Source organism: Lynx rufus, unplaced genomic scaffold, assembly GCF_022079265.1.
Source record: "Lynx rufus isolate CCGP_SWC_20201006 ecotype Redwood Valley unplaced genomic scaffold, mLynRuf1.p SCAF_5, whole genome shotgun sequence".
NCBI lineage: Eukaryota > Metazoa > Chordata > Mammalia > Carnivora > Felidae > Lynx > Lynx rufus.
In genome coordinates, this window is record NW_025814867.1 from 155,860,406 (window position 1) to 155,876,176 (window position 15,771).

Here is a 15,771-nt window from a genome sequence, read left to right on the forward strand (position 1 = left end):
ACAAGTCACGTGTGTGAAGGCCACGAAGACGCCGTCAGCCCGCTTCTGCGCACCTGCCCCCTCCGGAGCACAAGCGCCCACCCGCCCTGCGGCCCTCCCGGGGCAGCTGGGCTGGTTCCGGGCACCGGGACCGCGGGGCCCAGCCCGGGGCTGTGCACCCCCCACGCTTTGTCATCGTCCTTACCCGAGGGGAAAGTGGGAACAAAAGGAGAACAGATGGTGGACATTAAGACCAGCTTTCCTCAAACATTGCTTTGTCTGTGAATCGCACGTGAATGTGTCATGAGGCATGACACATCCTTCAACGGTCCCCGTTATCTGGCCAACGTGGGATGCAGCACCCCCCCCCCCCCCCGCCACGGGCATCCGGCATTTCCTGAGCGTCCGCCACCCGCTGGACCCGCCCCAGGCTCTGGGCACAGCAGAGCGAGACACGGACGGTGTGGCGGCCACGGCCACCCGTGGTCAGGGCTGGGGTGGACGTGGAAGCAGGGGCCGGGCCGGGAGCCCGGGGAGGGGTGGGGACGCGCGGGGACCGGGGCGCACACCAGCCACCGCCTCCCTCCGCTGGGGTAGGAGCTTCGTAAAGCCTGTGAGTCACAGCCTGGCCGCTGCCCGCGCCATGCACACTGCCGCCGAGTTGAAGACTTGGCCACCAAAGGTGTCTCGCCAGGCCAGTCCCTCCATACTGTTGGGCGTAACACCACACCTCTCAGGTTCTCGGAGCCAGGTGTGGTGACGCAGGAGCGGTCCGGGTGAGAGGTGACAGCCGGAAACGGGAGGGGGACACGAAGGAGCCCTGGCAGCTTGCCACTGGCCGAGGATGAGGAAGCCCAAACCGCCAGGCCCTCTGAGTAGGGGAAAGAACCTTCTGGAAAAGATCCGGGCGCCCCCCCCCATCTGTGGGTGAACGCCTCATCACCTGTGCTGGTCTCGCCGAAGCCTGGAGCCCCCACCGCACCCCGTCCCCGTGTCACTGCTGGCCCGCGTCCTGTTTCCCAGTCAGTGTACCCGTCGAAATCCTGTTTCTGCTCCGGAACATCCCAGGCGGCTCATCACTGTCACTGGGGTCTCCTCTCCTCGCGGGATGCCCGCCCACATCCTCACCGCGCGCTTCCTGCCGGATACACAGCTTCATCGCTCCGTGGAAGGTCCTGGTTGAAAGCTCCCGGAGGGGACTTGGGAACAGCGCTGTCCTGCGCGTGGGTTTGCAGGCAGACCACACACAGAGTGCCCTCCGGGAGCCGCGGTTCAGCCACGATCAAATCTTCACCCGCCTAGCGTTGTAGCGGGGAACTCGTTTGCCTGGAGCTGGCGCTGTGGCCCGGAGACCCCGTCCAGCCCCCTGCCTTTGGCAGGGCAGCAGCGCAGTGTGTGGCCGGAAGCCGGAACCTCGAGGGGCCCTCCCCGCACGCTCCCTCCACGAGCCTCTGAAAGGGGAGTCCGGGGAGAGCGGGGAAAACACAGACCAGGGCCCTCCGTGAACAGAATCACATTCCGGGAAGAGGCCTCTGGACCCAGAATCAGAGAGAAGCCACACCCCGTCCTCTAGAACCGGCCCATCCTGTGTCTGTAAGCCGCAGACCACCCGGACGCGGGTTTGGTGGCCGATGGCCACCCTCTCTGCAGCCACCAGCCCTGCTCCTCTAAGTACGTCGGTCGAGGTGCTTTTGATACTTGGAAACAGAAGTGGGGTTATGTCAGTTCAGGAAGCTCAGGGTTCGCGGTGGACGGATGTGAGGAGGTGTGTACGGGCGGGTCCCGATCTGGGGCTGCAGGAAATGTGCTGGGCAGCTAGCGGGTGGAGATGCCCTGCGCTCTGACTGGTATGCATTGGCCACTGCCGTCCCTGCGCCTTGAACCTGAGTCCCCACCTGTAAGGACAGTCCCGGAGGACGCCTGTCGAGAAGGAGCCCCGCTCAGCCAACCTGGCCAGAGCCCCGGGTCTCAGCCCTGGGCGGCCTGATAGGAATGGGTCAAGGCTGGTCCCAACTGTGAGCTGAGCCAGAAAGTCCAGTCAACCTGGGCTCCAGTGACACCTGCCTCTCTTCCTCGTCCTGACCGACTGTTGATCAGTGCCACAAAGCAGCAGGACCGTCCTGCTGTGAGCTTGGGGATCCCCCTCCCAACCCCTGCTTCCGTCTTTGCCTTTCTGGAGTCAAGCGTTGCTCCCTCCCCAAGAAACAGTGAAGCAGAGAACTGGGTTAGATGTTCCTTCTTCAAGCCCTGGAAGTCCCACAGGCTGTAAATTTGAAGTCCTACGAAAACAAAACTGGGTGCCGAACAAAATGGAGCGGGAGGTCCTCCGGTGCGTTTGGCAACCCGGAGCCCCCGGGAGACCGGCACCCAGAAGTGCGGGATTCCAGAGCCACCAGGACCCGTGAGGTCCGTGCGCAGTGGAGACGGCTGGCGTTGGGGTTGTGTGGAAACACGGTGTCCGAACGATGCCTTCAGCCACCCGCCCTCCCGTGTCGCTCCTCACGGACCCGAGAGCAGGTGCGCCTGATGCGATGGGTGCCCTTTGCAGAATGGCAAACCGAGGCTCCAAGGTTACCGTCTTCCCGGTGAGGGGTGGGGAGGGCGAGAGAGGAGCCGGTGGGGACAAGCCCTGCCCTGCCCTGCCCTGTCGCTGGAAGGAGGCTGGTGTGAATGCAGGCACCGAATGACACCCACGACCTGGGAGTCTAGGTGCTGCGGCCAGGTGTGTGCACGGGGCGGGGCGGCCCTGGACGCGTTCCGACCGCCACTGGCTGGCGGGGCCTGAGGGGGCCTCTTTGGCTTTGATCCCGGCATGGGGCTGGGCTTGTGGCCCCCGTGCCCCTCATCGGTTATGCGGCAGCAGGAAGGTTCTAGACACGGAAGCTCCCGCTGGCATCACGGGCCCCAGCTGAACAAGAAGATTAGCACCCAGCAGGCGAGGGATGGGTCCTCGTGTGTTTCTCGTGTCTCGCTCTAATATCACGGTGCTGCCAGTCAAACCGCGTGAAAGGGTCTACTTACGAGCGTCGGTCGCTGCCTCAAGCCGGATGGAAATACGAAATCTGTGTTTTTCTGCGGGCTTGCTCCCCGTACATCTCCCGTTTACATTTCCTGGTTCCAGCACTCTTTCTTGGCTGCACAAAAGGGAAAGGATTTGCAGAATGATTCGGCGCGGGAACCAAAAGCCACGGGGCCCCCTGGCAAGGCTGCCCGGGGAGGGGGGGGGCAGTCTCCCGAGCCAAACAAGCGTCTCCCACAGCCAGGAGCACCTGACCTCGGCTGGGGAGCCTCTCCTGCCACCAGCGAAGAACCCCCGTCCCAGCCCTGCCACCATCAGGCACGCCCGTCGCTGTGCCCCAGCCTCTCACCTGCTCATGGCGTATTCGGTCAGGGGAAAGCCTGGCTCTCGCACACATGTAAGACGGCCCCACATCCAAGACGTCATTAGCTGAAGGGGGGGACTAAGAAGTCACAACCAGCACAAAAGGGAAATCCAAGGACCATACGCCTGCGTGCGGTAATCTTTTTTTTTTTTTAATGTTTATTTATTTTTGAGGGAAGGACAGAGCGTGAGTTGGGGAGGGGCAGAGAGAGGGAGACCCAGAATCGGAAGCAGGCTCCAGGCTCTGAGCTGTCAGCACAAAGCCCGATGCGGGGCTCGAACTCACGAACCGTGAGATCACGACCTGAGCCCGAGTCGGACGCTTAGCCCACTGAGCCGCCCAGGCGCCCCTTGCGTGCGGTAATCTTGAAACAGAATCACAAGTGGACGCGGCGTGACCTTCCAGTGGAGACACCCAGCGTCATCTGTTTTGTTTACCCCGGATTTCCTTCCGGCCTCCTGGCCTGTTGTCAAAAATCACCTCGACGGGGGGTTATTCTGGGTCTGGAGCGAGGCTGGCCTCGCTCGGTGTGGCCGGGTAGCTTCCACGGGGCAGCAGGCGGGCCGGGGCGCCTCGTGAGCCTGCCTGACCTCGTCTCAGCGGGAGACCCCATACGTGCATTTTTTCAAGCTTCTGTTATTAGCTGTCCCGAGGCCGGGCGGGCGAGCAGGACAGTGTCTCTCTTCCAGCGGCCACAGGCGGCACTTAGATGCCGGTGAAGCCTCTGCGGACAAGCACAGGACACGCCCCCCTGGACCGCGTTCCCGTCCACCGATTGTGGGCTGAGTGAGCCCATGAAGCTAAAAAGAGTCTAAAAAGTCCAGCTAAAAAGAGTCACGGTCTGAACGCTGTCTGAGCGAGGCCGTCAGAAGCCCGTCCCCGGGAGTCTGCCCCTTGGCGTGGAGGTAGTTTTCGTCCCGTTCTCTGGGGCTCCGAGGTGGCCCTTCCGGGCGGAATCACAGCCTGGCGTCTGGCTGATGCAGAGACACGGCATAGACGTGACTCTGCCCAGTTCTGCCCGTTCCCACAGAAGAGAAACTTGAAGCGCAGAGAAGCTTGCCCAGGGTCGGAGAGGTCAGAGGCAGCGCGTCAGCGTCCCCCAGGCGCCCCGGTTCCCACGCTGTCACCCCAACCGCTGCAACAGGAAATCCCCGCCCGCGGGCCGGCTGTGCTGGGCAGGGTCAGAGGAGCCCTCCCCGTCTCAACGGGCTGCGTTCCTGCATCTTCGGGGACACTGCTGTCCACGCCCCTCCTCGGTCCAGCCTCCAGGAGCCCACGGCGGAAGCTGGCTTTCCAGAAGAAGCTGGAGAGAATCTCGGAGACCGCCCCTGCCTGTGAACGCTGCAGGCTGGCACAGGGCCCCGACCCGCCGTGGGGAGCCGCCGTGCACATGAGCCGCGTGGGCGGCGACCTCTATGAAGGAGTCGCATCTGCCTGACGACGACACGGGTGCCCCTTCTCCTGGTCTGAGGCAGCCCACCCAGCCCATCCAGGCCTCTGGGAGGGACCTTGCTGCGGTCAGGCAGGGAGGGAGGAGCGCGGGGCTCACGGCAGCCGGGAGACCCCCGGCTCCTAACCCGCGGTTCCCGGGGCCCAGCCCAGACCCTCTGCCCCAGAATCCTCGTGCCGGGGCCCAGACATCGGCGTTCTTCCGCCGAACACACCCTTGGAGGAACATCTCGTCAGCAGGGCCGGGGGGAGAAGTGACTCTCCGTTCCCCTCTGCGAACGCCCTCGCCTGCCTCCTTTGTGCACCCCTGCCCTTCACGGGGGCCTGGAAGAAAGCCCCCGGTCAACCTCACAGAGGTTCAGGACGAGAACGTCAGAAGTGGTGCTGTGCCGGTGGGCGAATCGCCAGGACCCCAGACCCAGCCCTGCCGGCCCTGCCCGCTCACGGCACGGCCAGAAAAGCCGAGGCATAGACTGTGGCGCTCGGGCCTGCGCTGGGGTCACTGGGGATGCGCCGTCGTGAAAATGCGGGCCTGGCACACGTCAGATAAAGGCGAGGCTCCTCTCCAGGGGGCGGGGAGGCTTCGTAATGCAGCCAGCAGTGGGGGGAGGGGCATCCAGAAAGCAGGGGTGGCGCCGATCGGAGGGCCCGGGGAGGGGCGCCACGGCCTGGAGCGAAGCGGGGGCGGCCCCCGGCGAGGCCCCAGGCCGGAACCCCCCCGCAGCCAGCTAGGACGCGGCCACACGGGCAGCCAGAGTCCCTGCTGCACAGGAGAGTGGCACGGCCGTGTCCGAGTCCCAAGGCTGGGAGCTGGGGCAGGACCAGGAGCGGGGACAGTGCAGGGGCCACTGCAGGTCGCCAGGCTGAGCCAGGGCGGCGGCCACCAGCGCGGGGCGGGCCACCAGCGCCGTGACTGCGGGTGCAGATAGGCCGGCGGGGAGAGGGCGCGCTGGCTGGGCCTCAGCGTGGCCAGGCCAGCAGCGCACGGCGAGTGGCATTGGTCACAGAAAGGCGAGGTGCACGGGGGAGAGTATTCACTGCGTCCTGTAAAGAGAGGCCCAGAGGGTCTTAGAAGAGAAAGTGGTGCTCTGGGCACCGGAAGATGCCCACCCATCCCAGGGCTGCTTCTCGCCACGCAGGGACGAGGGGAGGGGCGGTCAGCCAGGGACAATGTGGAAGGAAAACGTCCAGTGGGTGGAGACGGGGGCTTTGCCGTGGACTGTCCACACCCCGTCAGCCACGGAGATCGGCCGCTCCCGGGGAGGGATTCAGAGCAGAGACTCACAGTCGGGACCCCTTGGACAGAAGACGCTGATGCAAACGTGTTTCCCCCCCCCCCCCGTTCCCGGGGCGGGACCCCCCGGGCGCTGTGCACCTGCCTGCGTGCTACGTGTTTTGCTGTGGAGACCACTGGTTGGCCGGTTCGCTTTGGCTTTTCCCGTGGTGATGCCCCCTTGGATTTAGTCCTACAGCCTCAGCCCCCCGAAGTCCACAAGGGCAGCCTTTTTTTTTATTTAAGTTAATCGCCTTTAACAAACTTTTTTCCATAACGGTCTCCAGGAGTCATTGGAGACTCCCCGCAATGCCGTGTCACGAAACCGAGGGGGTCAGCCTGTGCGTCAGACGTCACTGATGGTGAGCGTCACCCGCAGGTGTGCGCCACGGGTGAGAGCTTTACCTCTCGCGACATTTTCCAAGACACAAAGAAAAACTGAAGTTTTCACGGTCCGCGTGGATGGGCTGAATGAACACACATTCTTACAGCATTCCCGTGCCCACAGTTCTATTGTCTCTTTTTACCGTGAACCTGCAGGCTGGGCGGGAGGCAGGGCTGGAGGCACCTGGCGTCGCCATGGAAACCGGCACCCCGCCCCGCCCGCCCGTCACCTCCCTGTTGCTTGTGTCTTACAGGTGGTTTTCAGCAAATACTGCAACTCCAGTGACATCATGGATCTGTTCTGCATTGCCACCGGCCTGCCTCGGTGAGTGATCCGGACGCCCCACTGCCGGCCAGGCCTCGCCAGGCCAGCGCACCTTGAGGGGAAGGCGCCTGGGAAGGAAGGGCGAGCTGCCAAGGCTGAGGACCACAGGTGCACCAGGGCCCGGTGGGCTCGGTTCACACGTGGGAGCCCTTTCGGATCGGTGAATGAGACCCCGCGGGCCTGGGCCACGGCCTGCGTTCATGGAGGAAACCGCTGGGCAGAATTAGGCAGAAACCACCGTCTTCCGAGGGGTTTTTTTCCTTTTATTTATTTGCTTTCAAAGAAAGGCCAAGGGAGGGTGGTTGTGTTTTGGCTTTAACACAGGTGAGATTTTTCCATCTCGGGACGGGGTCTGGTAGCCACGGGGCGACATTTGGGAAGATGGGTTGAGAGTAGTTGAAAAGGCCAGTGACTCCCTCCCAGAATCATCACAATTCCAGAAGAGCTATTTCCCCCGATCAACAGTCTGAGTGCAGTCTTTCTCCTGACTTTTTTTTTTAATATTTATTTATTTGGGGGGAGAGCGCAAGCGGGAGAAGGGCAGAGAGAGGGGGACACAGGATCCGAGGCGGGCTTTGCTCTGACAGTCGGACAGCAACGAGCCCAACGTGGGGCTCGGGCTCATGAACGGTGAGATCGTGACCTGAGCCGAAGTCGGACGCTCAGCCGGCTGAGCCACCCAGGCGCCCCTCTCTCCTAACTTTCCGATCGTAAAGAGTGGTCAGGAGTGGCCGTGGCGTGGCATCTCACTCCAGAGCTGTGGCCCCGGTCAAGGGCCGGGACGGAACACCAGGAGCGTCTCACAGACAGGGGAGGAAATTGCGTGCCTGGAATGACAACGAATGGCAGTTTGTAGCTGCAAAACCGGCCCGCGGTCCCGGGCATCTTTCCCTGACCATTGTGCTGAACAATACACGTGTATAATTCTTGAGAACAACCCGGGATCTGGGTATCACCCCCCACAACCCCGTGCACGCCACAGAAGGGCAGAGAAGCTTAAATAACATGGTCAAGGCCACACGGCTTAGGCGAGACCCCAAGGGCGAGAGGTCGGGGGAAGATTCAGCTCACCCACTCGAAACTGCTTCGTAGGAGAGCGTGCCCCGCTTACACGGGCCCCCACAGTGCGGTCGGGGAGCAAACCGAACTCGTCGTTGGCCGACATAAACGCTCCTTGCTGTCTCGCTGCCGTCTCCTTGATCTCCCGACTCCGTAACCTAGACTTCCTCCGATTGCCATTTTAAATTACTTAAAAATGGGGGCAGCTGGGTGGCTCGGTCGGTTAAGCAGCTGACTCTTGATTTTGGCTCAGGTCACGATCTCACGGTTTGTGCGACGGAGCCCCGTGTTGGGCTCTGCGCAGACAGTGCGGAGCCTGCTTGGGATTCTCTCTGTTCCTCCCCACCTTGTGCTCACTCTCTCTCTCTCTCAAAATAAACTTTAACAAAAATTATTTTAAGTTACTTAAAAAAGGACAAGGTGAACCCCACTTGGAATTACGCATGGCCACTTGTGTGTTACAAACGCAAGTGTCGTGTCTGCGAGCCGGGCTGGCCCCGGGACCCCTGTTGCCCTTTTGCGCGTGGGGACGCTGACGCGGTGTATCTTCCAGGAACACAACCATCTCCCTGCTGACCGCGGATGACGCCATGGTGTCCATCGACCCCACCATGCCTGCCAATTCAGAACGGTAAGCAGCAGCCGGCCGGCCTCGGCAGCTCGGGGTTCTTGGGGCGTCTCTGACGCTTCTCTACACGCGCGGGAGGGGCTCTAGGTTGTCCTTGCAATTTGCTGCTGTAGGAAAATCCGAATTTAAGCCAAAGATGGGGTAGAGGCGGGGGGGGGGGGGCGAGGGAGGCTTGTTCCTTTGCAGACCAGTCCCTCCCCAAGACAGTCACATTTGCAACAGTGCTCAGGAGGGCTCGCTCTCAACAAGAGTCCTCTGAGGAGCCACGGATGGGGAAACTGAGGCACAGAAGGCAGGCGAGGAGCAGTGAAGCCAGGTCCCGGGGCCCTGCGCTGACGGCCCCACTGTCTGCCTCCAGAAGGTTCCCTGACCACAGCCCCGGGGGTGTTGCGTTCACACTGGAGCAAGATCTGGTGGTGGCCCGGTGCTGCCTGCCCAGACCAGTGTGCACAGGAGGTGGGGGGGGGGGGGGCCTGGGGGCCTGAGGAGCGGTTTCGGGAGACCTGGAAAGTGAAAGGGACATTTGCAAACATGAACATTCATAAAATCGGCCAAGCCTGCAGTATCGCGGGAAGAAGGACAAAGCCTCTGGGCAGGGGCCCCTCCCCTCCCTGAGCAGCCCCCTGGCCCAGCCACCTACCGAGTCCCCGGGCCTCCGCTCTATGTCTGCGCCTGGGCAAGGTGGGCGAGCAGGGTCCACGGGGGACGCCCCTCGAGACCCCCCCCCCCCGCAGCCCCTCTCCCGCTCCTGCTTCCCACTGAACATCTGCTCCGAGGGACATTTGTCACTCCGGCCATTGGGCTGTCCCACCTGATGACTGAGCCCTGCCGGCCATTCCCAACCTGAAGGAGAAAGCATGCCCCAGGCGGGCCCCACTCGTGCCCCAGCAGCTGGAGGGCCCACGGTGCTTAGTGACAGTTGGAAACATTTGGGCTCCGTGTGATGGGGTGGTCTGAGACCCTCACTGGAGGCCCCCAGAAGGATCCCCCCACCCAAAGTGTGTGCACACCTGAGCACCCAGAGGTGCCCCGGGCTGGGTGCCGGGTCCCCCAGGCCCTGCCCAGGGTGCAGACCCTCCCCCGCACAACTGAAGGCTTCAGTGCAAGGAGCCACACAAAGCCGCTGGGAGGCACAAAGTCCTCGACCGTCCTCGTAGCCACACCGTCTCTCAGGCCCGGTGAGCCGTGGTGGGCGCTGTCCTTCTCCACGCACCCAGTTGCCTCCGCCAGGCCTCCCCTCCACCGTGCCCATCGGTCTTCCCAAATTCCGTCCGTTGGGAGCTTCTGCCCCACACCCTCGGGCTCCGATTGCCAGCCGCGGGCTCCCCAGAAAGAGCGGTGCGAACCTGCTCCCCAAAGACTCCAGCGTGAGTCCCGTACATCACGGCACACGCTCGGCCAGATCGCGCTTCAGGAGCTGAGTCTTGAGCGACCTGTCACCCCCGACGTCCACAGACTAAACTGACCTTGGGGTGGGGGGGGGGGAGGCGTTCCACTCAAACCAGCACAAGCTGGTCTCTGAGCGAAACGGCATTTCTCCTCAACAGCGGTTTGTCCGTAGCTTGTCTGTCTGTACTTTGTGGCTTCCGAATGTCTCCTTTGTACTTTATTCTGCACCAGTGGCTCTCGGCAGGGGAGGCGTTGTTCCCCTGGGGACACTGGGCGGTGTCTGGAGACACCGTGGCTGTCACAACTGGGGCGGTGGGCGGAGAGTAGGGCTGCTGCTACCCATCCCACTGTGTGCAGGATGGCCCTACCATGCTCAGGATGGTCCCACTGTGTGCAGGACGGTCCCACTGTGCACGGGACAGTCCCACTGTGTGGATGGTCCCACTGCGCGCAGGATGGTCCCACTGTGCACAGGATGGTCCTAGTATGCACAGGACAGACCTACTGTGCGCAGGATGGCCCTACTATGCGCGGGGTGGCTTCCATGCAGAGACCCGCTGCCTGAAACACCAGAGGAGCCGAACTTAAGAAGCCCGGGTTTCTGTGCTCTCTGGCATTTTCTTTCCAGAGCTACCCGTTCTGCTCACAGGTCACCCTGTGAGCACCCTGTGGGGTGCGCACAGCCCCCCACCCAGCTGCACAGGAGACTTCCCGTCCTCCCTCCCCTCCCTGCCCACGCCTCAGGTCCTCACACTCTGGATCTGGGCTGGGGCCCCAGAATTTGGTGTTCTCTCGGCTCCCAGGTGGTGGTGGCGATGCTGGGTGGATGCCACTTCCCAGGTCACATCCCAGCGGCCCCCAGACCCCGCCTGCCCCAGGTCTCTCCAGGCCACTTCTCTAGTTGCCTGGGGGTCCAGTGCCGCTAACCCAGTGACTTGCAGCCCTCCCGCCGATCAAAACCACCAGAGAGCATCACAAAGGCCCTGAGGCCCAGACCCCGCTAGGACCCGCCCAGTAAATGTGAATTTTTGAGGGATTTTTTTCAGTCTCACCAGGTGATGCCAGTATACAGCCCTGGGGGAGAGCCACTGGTATAGAGTGTGGAAAACGTAAGAAACTGCCCTTGACCCCAGGTCGGTGCTCACCAGAAAACTGTGTCCACCAGACACAGGGTTTCCTCTCTGGGAAAGTGCTGGCATCTTGTTTCTTTCCAGCAAACAGTGGCCAAGTAGGCCGTGCATGTGGTCAGGCTGTCTCTCCAGCGTCTTCCACTTCTGAAGACATTCGCAGCCGCTCGTCGCCTGCTTGCTTCCCCAGCCTCAGACTCAGGAGCCGTCTCGCGGGACAGGGCTGGTGCTGGTGCTCCTATGATTGTCAGCTTTCCAGGGTCTCTTCTCCAGATCCCGAGGGCTCGTGACCGGCCACCTGGCTACTGATGAGAAGCGGGGTCCCGGTGGCCCTCAGGCCGATGCTTTTGGGCTCATTTCAAAGCAAATGTCATAATCGTCTGAGTCTTCCTTCAAAATACGTTTCCCCTTAATGCCTTCTTTCGATGCTCCCAGCCAGCCTTTGCTTTGGACTCTCCTACCCCTCCTCCGGGCTTTGCGATGCACAGACGCCTGGTCTCTGCTCCAGGTGCCCCTCAGCCGAGCCCCGTGCACCTTCCAGGAGACTTGGCCCCAAACACAGCTTCATCGCAGTGCTCCCGGCACGGCCTGCTTCGGGGCCTGTTGGCCACAGGGCATTGTCCAGACGCCTCTAGTGCATCCTCAGCCCCCTGTTGACTGGGGCCAGAGAATTTCTAGAGCTTAACCATTCAAGCAGTGCAGGAACACCTGGCCCTCTAATGCGTATTTGAACGCGGAACGTTACCTCCGTGAGGACAGGAGCATTTTTGTCTTTGTCACCTGTACCTGACCTGTGAGCCCTCCGGGAACAATTTATTGAGTAACGACCTGAACACAGGACACGGGACGATATCCCCACGGGCTAGTAAGGTTTCACCTGGTACGTTTGTTCCTAAATTCTTGCGCTGAGTCAAGGTCACGTGATGGCCTGTCAAGATCAAGGATCATGCGTGGGCCTGTTAACCGGTCTTGCCAGGACTCCTTCCAAGGCTGTGACCGTTCATACTCCCCCAGTGATGCTTTTTCACCTGCTTCCCTGTGTCCTTGCAGCCTCCCTGTCACGAGGTTTTGCAATTTTGCTAAAAAAACAAAAAACAAAACACAAAACCAAAAACCCAAACAGCCTCTCTCTTGAGGTTCCTCTTTAAAAAACTATTATGAGCTATTGCCTATGCTTTTGAACTATTTTCTGTTGGCTCAGTCGTCTTTCCCTCCCCCCGTCCTTTGCTGTAAGTCCTGGTGTGTCAGGGGCAAACCTTCTGTGTCCATCCCCTCGGGGCCTCGTGATGACTGGGGATGGCGTCACCAAGATGCCCGTGCGTGTTCACCCGGGCGGCTGACACCACCCGCCCTCGTGCACTTGGGAGATGTGGCCGTCGGGAGCTCGGACCGGGCCAGGGGCAGAGTGCCTTCCCTGTGCGAGTCAGGTGCTGGCACGGACGTGCTTCCCGGCGGGATCGCGCACCCGAGCGTCAGTGGTCCCGATCACCAAATTTGTTGAATTCACCACATGTGAACGTCAGAGAGGAAGTTCATCATTTAAATGATATGTTTAAAGTATTCGGAATTCTTCCGAACAAGGAAGCTCAGAACAGCCAGAGAAACTAATTTCAGAAAAAAACCCTAATCCGCTGGATTCCAATTTCTCCCGGGTGCTTATCTCCCATACCAGGCGTGCTGGGAGCACCTCGGACGGCATCTCACAGAGAACTGTCTTCTGTCTTGCAGCACCCCGTACAAAGTGAGACCGGTGGCCATCAAGCAGCTGTCTGGTAAGGCCCTGCTATCATTTTTAAAATTAAGAGAAAAAAAAGAAGGCTCCAGGCTGCCCCTGTGATTGAATATATATTAGGTAAGCATTTGAACGTAAACCCTGTGCTGTTACAGAATCTGAAACCCTGTCTTACGCTCCACCCTTGACGACCCCTCGGGGGCCTCCCTCCCAGGCTGTCCCCACGGACTTAGCAGACCCTGGGTGACAGTCTGCCCTTGTCTTCCTGGGCGCGGAGTCTGGCCTGCGCGCTCAGACCCAAGAGCCGCCAAGTCCGCACGTCAGACCGTGGGCCGTCCGCGGCCCCCAGCCCCCAGCCCCCAGCCCCCAGGACGCCGGGTGCGGTCAGTGGTGTTATGGTGGTAAAATCCCATTTCCTTCTGGATCTTTTCTCTCTCGTATTTACGTATGATTCATGCAGAATACAATGTTCCCATTTAAGTGTATATTTTGATGAGCTTTGAAAAATGCATACCCCCTCGTAACCGTTCCCAAAACTAAGACGCGGAACATTTACGTCACCCGAAAAGGTTCTCTTGTGTCCCTTCCCAGTTAACCGCCCCCCCCACCCCCGCCCATGACCCCTGGCCTCTGTCAGCAACCCACCTGCTTTCTGACCCCGTAGATTTAGCTTTTCGAGAGCTTTGTATAAAAGAGATTACATAGGATGCCTCCTGCTTTTTGACTCGGCCTAACGGCTTTGAGACTTGTGTGTGCGTCAGCTGCCCCAGTGGTTCATTCCTTTGTATCGCTGGGTAGTGTTCCCTGGTGTGGCTGGACCCCAGGGTGGTTCCCCACCCATCTGTTGAAGGACAGCGGGTTATTCCCAGTCTGGGGGCTTTTAGGGTAAGGCCGCCATGAGCATTCAGGTGGATGCCTTCGTGGGGACGGACGTTTTCATTTCTCTCGGATCGAACGGGACCGCTAGGTCGTAGCGTTAAGTAATTCGCTGAAGAGCCTGCCCATCGGTTTTTCCAAAGTGGCGGCACCGCCTGACCCTCCCACCCACCAGGGGTGAGCAGTCCCCGGCCGCGCTCGGAGTCGTCAGTTAATCATTCTAATGGGTGTGGTGTGATATTGCGTGTGGTTGGACTTTATGCTTCCCCAGTGACTAATGATGGCGAATGTATTTACTAACCGGTCATAAATCTTCTCTCATGATCCGTCGTGGTAGGTGACTGCTTTCCTTATTATTGAATAGTGAGTGTCCCTGATTTATTGGAGACCCACACCCTTAGGCAGACCCGTATCATAAATATTTTCTCCCAGCCTGCAACTCGCTCCTTCGTTTTCTTAGCCGTATCTTTCAATGAGGAGAAGTGTTCCATTCTGATTCGGCCCGGATTATCAATTTTGATCTTTTTATGGTTTGTGCTTTTCGGTACCCTACCCGAGAAATCCTCGTTCGTCCCCTACCTGTGAGGTTTTCTGCCGTTCTCTCTTCCGAAGGTTTTGTATTTTTAGTTTGTCCCGTTAGGGCTGTGATCCCTTGCAAGGTGACTTTTGTGTATGGCCTGAGACAGAAGTCGAGGTTTATTTTCCTTTTTAAAGTGTAAAGTTAATTTAATTTTGATTTTTATAAGCTTGATGGCCACAGAATAGAATTTTGAAGCCACCCATCCCATGCTGGCCGGGATGAGGCACTTATGTGTCTGCACCTTGTCTCATCTTTAAGGTGACAGTTGTCAGGACACCTGGGTGCTGGGCAGCTCAGTTGGTTAAGCATCCGGCTTCAGCTCAGGTCATGATTTCACAGTTTGTGGGTTCGAGCCCCGCGTCGGGCTCTGTGCTGACAGCTCGGAGCCTGGAGCCTGCTTTGGATTCTGTCTCTCTCTCTTTGCCCCTCCCTTGCTCGTTCTCTCTCTTTCTCTCTCCTTCTCTCTCAAAAATAAATAAGCATTTAAAAAATAAAAAACAGGAAATCTTCTGGATCTAAGGGGAAGAGTTTTCAGACTTGCCACCAAAAATCACATCCACCACTTGGGGCGCCTGGGTGGCGCAGTCGGTTAAGCGTCCGACTTCAGCCAGGTCACGATCTCGCGGTCCGTGAGTTCGAGCCCCGCGTCGGGCTCTGGGCTGATGGCTCAGAGCCTGGAGCCTGTTTCCGATTCTGTGTCTCCCTCTCTCTCTGCCCGTCCCCCGTTCATGCTCTGTCTCTCTCTGTCCCAAAAATAAATAAACGTTGAAAAAAAAAAAAAATCACATCCACCAAAGGAAAAATTGATAGAGGTGCCCGGTTGGCTCAGTCAGTTAAGCATCTGACTTCGGCTGAGGTCATGATCTCACGGTTCGTGGGTTCAAGCCCCGCATCGGGCTCTGTGCTGACAGCTCCGAGCCTGGAGCCTGCTTCGGATTCTGTGTCTCCCTCTCTCTCTCTGCCCCTCCCTGGCTCATGCTCTGTCTCTCAAAAATAAAAAAAAAGTTCAAAAAAATTTTTTAAGTGACAGCGTTTACATGTGGGCACTGATTGCTTTACATTTTTTTAATGCTTGGGGCATCTGGGTGGTTCAGTCCGTTAAGTGTCTGACTCTTGGTTTCGGCTCAGGTCATGATCTCTCAGTTCATGAGTTCAAGCCCCACTCTGGGCTCTGTGCTGATAATGCTGAGCCTGCTTGGGATTCTCTGTCTCCCTCGTTCTCTGCCCCTCCCCCACTTGCACTCTTTCTCTCAAAATAAATAAATAAACTTAAAATAAAATAAATGTTTTTAATGCTTCAGTAGCTCTTTGAAAACTCTTAATTCAATTCTCTTGATAGTAGATGTTAGAATAAAATAGGAGTTCTAACTTTTTCTAGAAGGAAAATTCCCTTTTTAAAACAAAAAGCAATCGAGCCCTTGACTTGATAATGAATGTGACTTTTTTTTATTAACTAAACCCCACACTTTATTCAGATTTCACCAGTTTTTCTCTGGATGTCCGTCTTCTGTCCAGCATCCAAGCCACGGTCCCGTCTGTGTCACACTGGCCCTTGGGTCTTCTCCATTGGCCCCGTCTGAGAGGGCC

General features: G+C 59.1%; 1 protein-coding gene across 2 annotated transcripts in view; it reads left to right on the forward strand.

The window, feature by feature from the left end:
• Positions 1-15,771, forward strand: part of PDE9A (phosphodiesterase 9A) — a 90,837-nt gene that overhangs the window by 21,768 nt on the left and 53,298 nt on the right. Inside the window, exons 1-4 of one of the 2 annotated variants that reach the window (XM_047099464.1) lie at positions 545-1,650; positions 6,723-6,793; positions 8,406-8,483; positions 12,725-12,768. In XM_047099464.1, the coding sequence (XP_046955420.1) occupies positions 6,759-6,793; positions 8,406-8,483; positions 12,725-12,768 (157 nt within the window). In that variant the 5' untranslated portion in view covers positions 545-1,650; positions 6,723-6,758. Of the gene's footprint in view, positions 1-544; positions 1,651-6,722; positions 6,794-8,405; positions 8,484-12,724; positions 12,769-15,771 lie in introns of those variants that run through there. The other variant, XM_047099463.1, reaches the window with a different exon arrangement.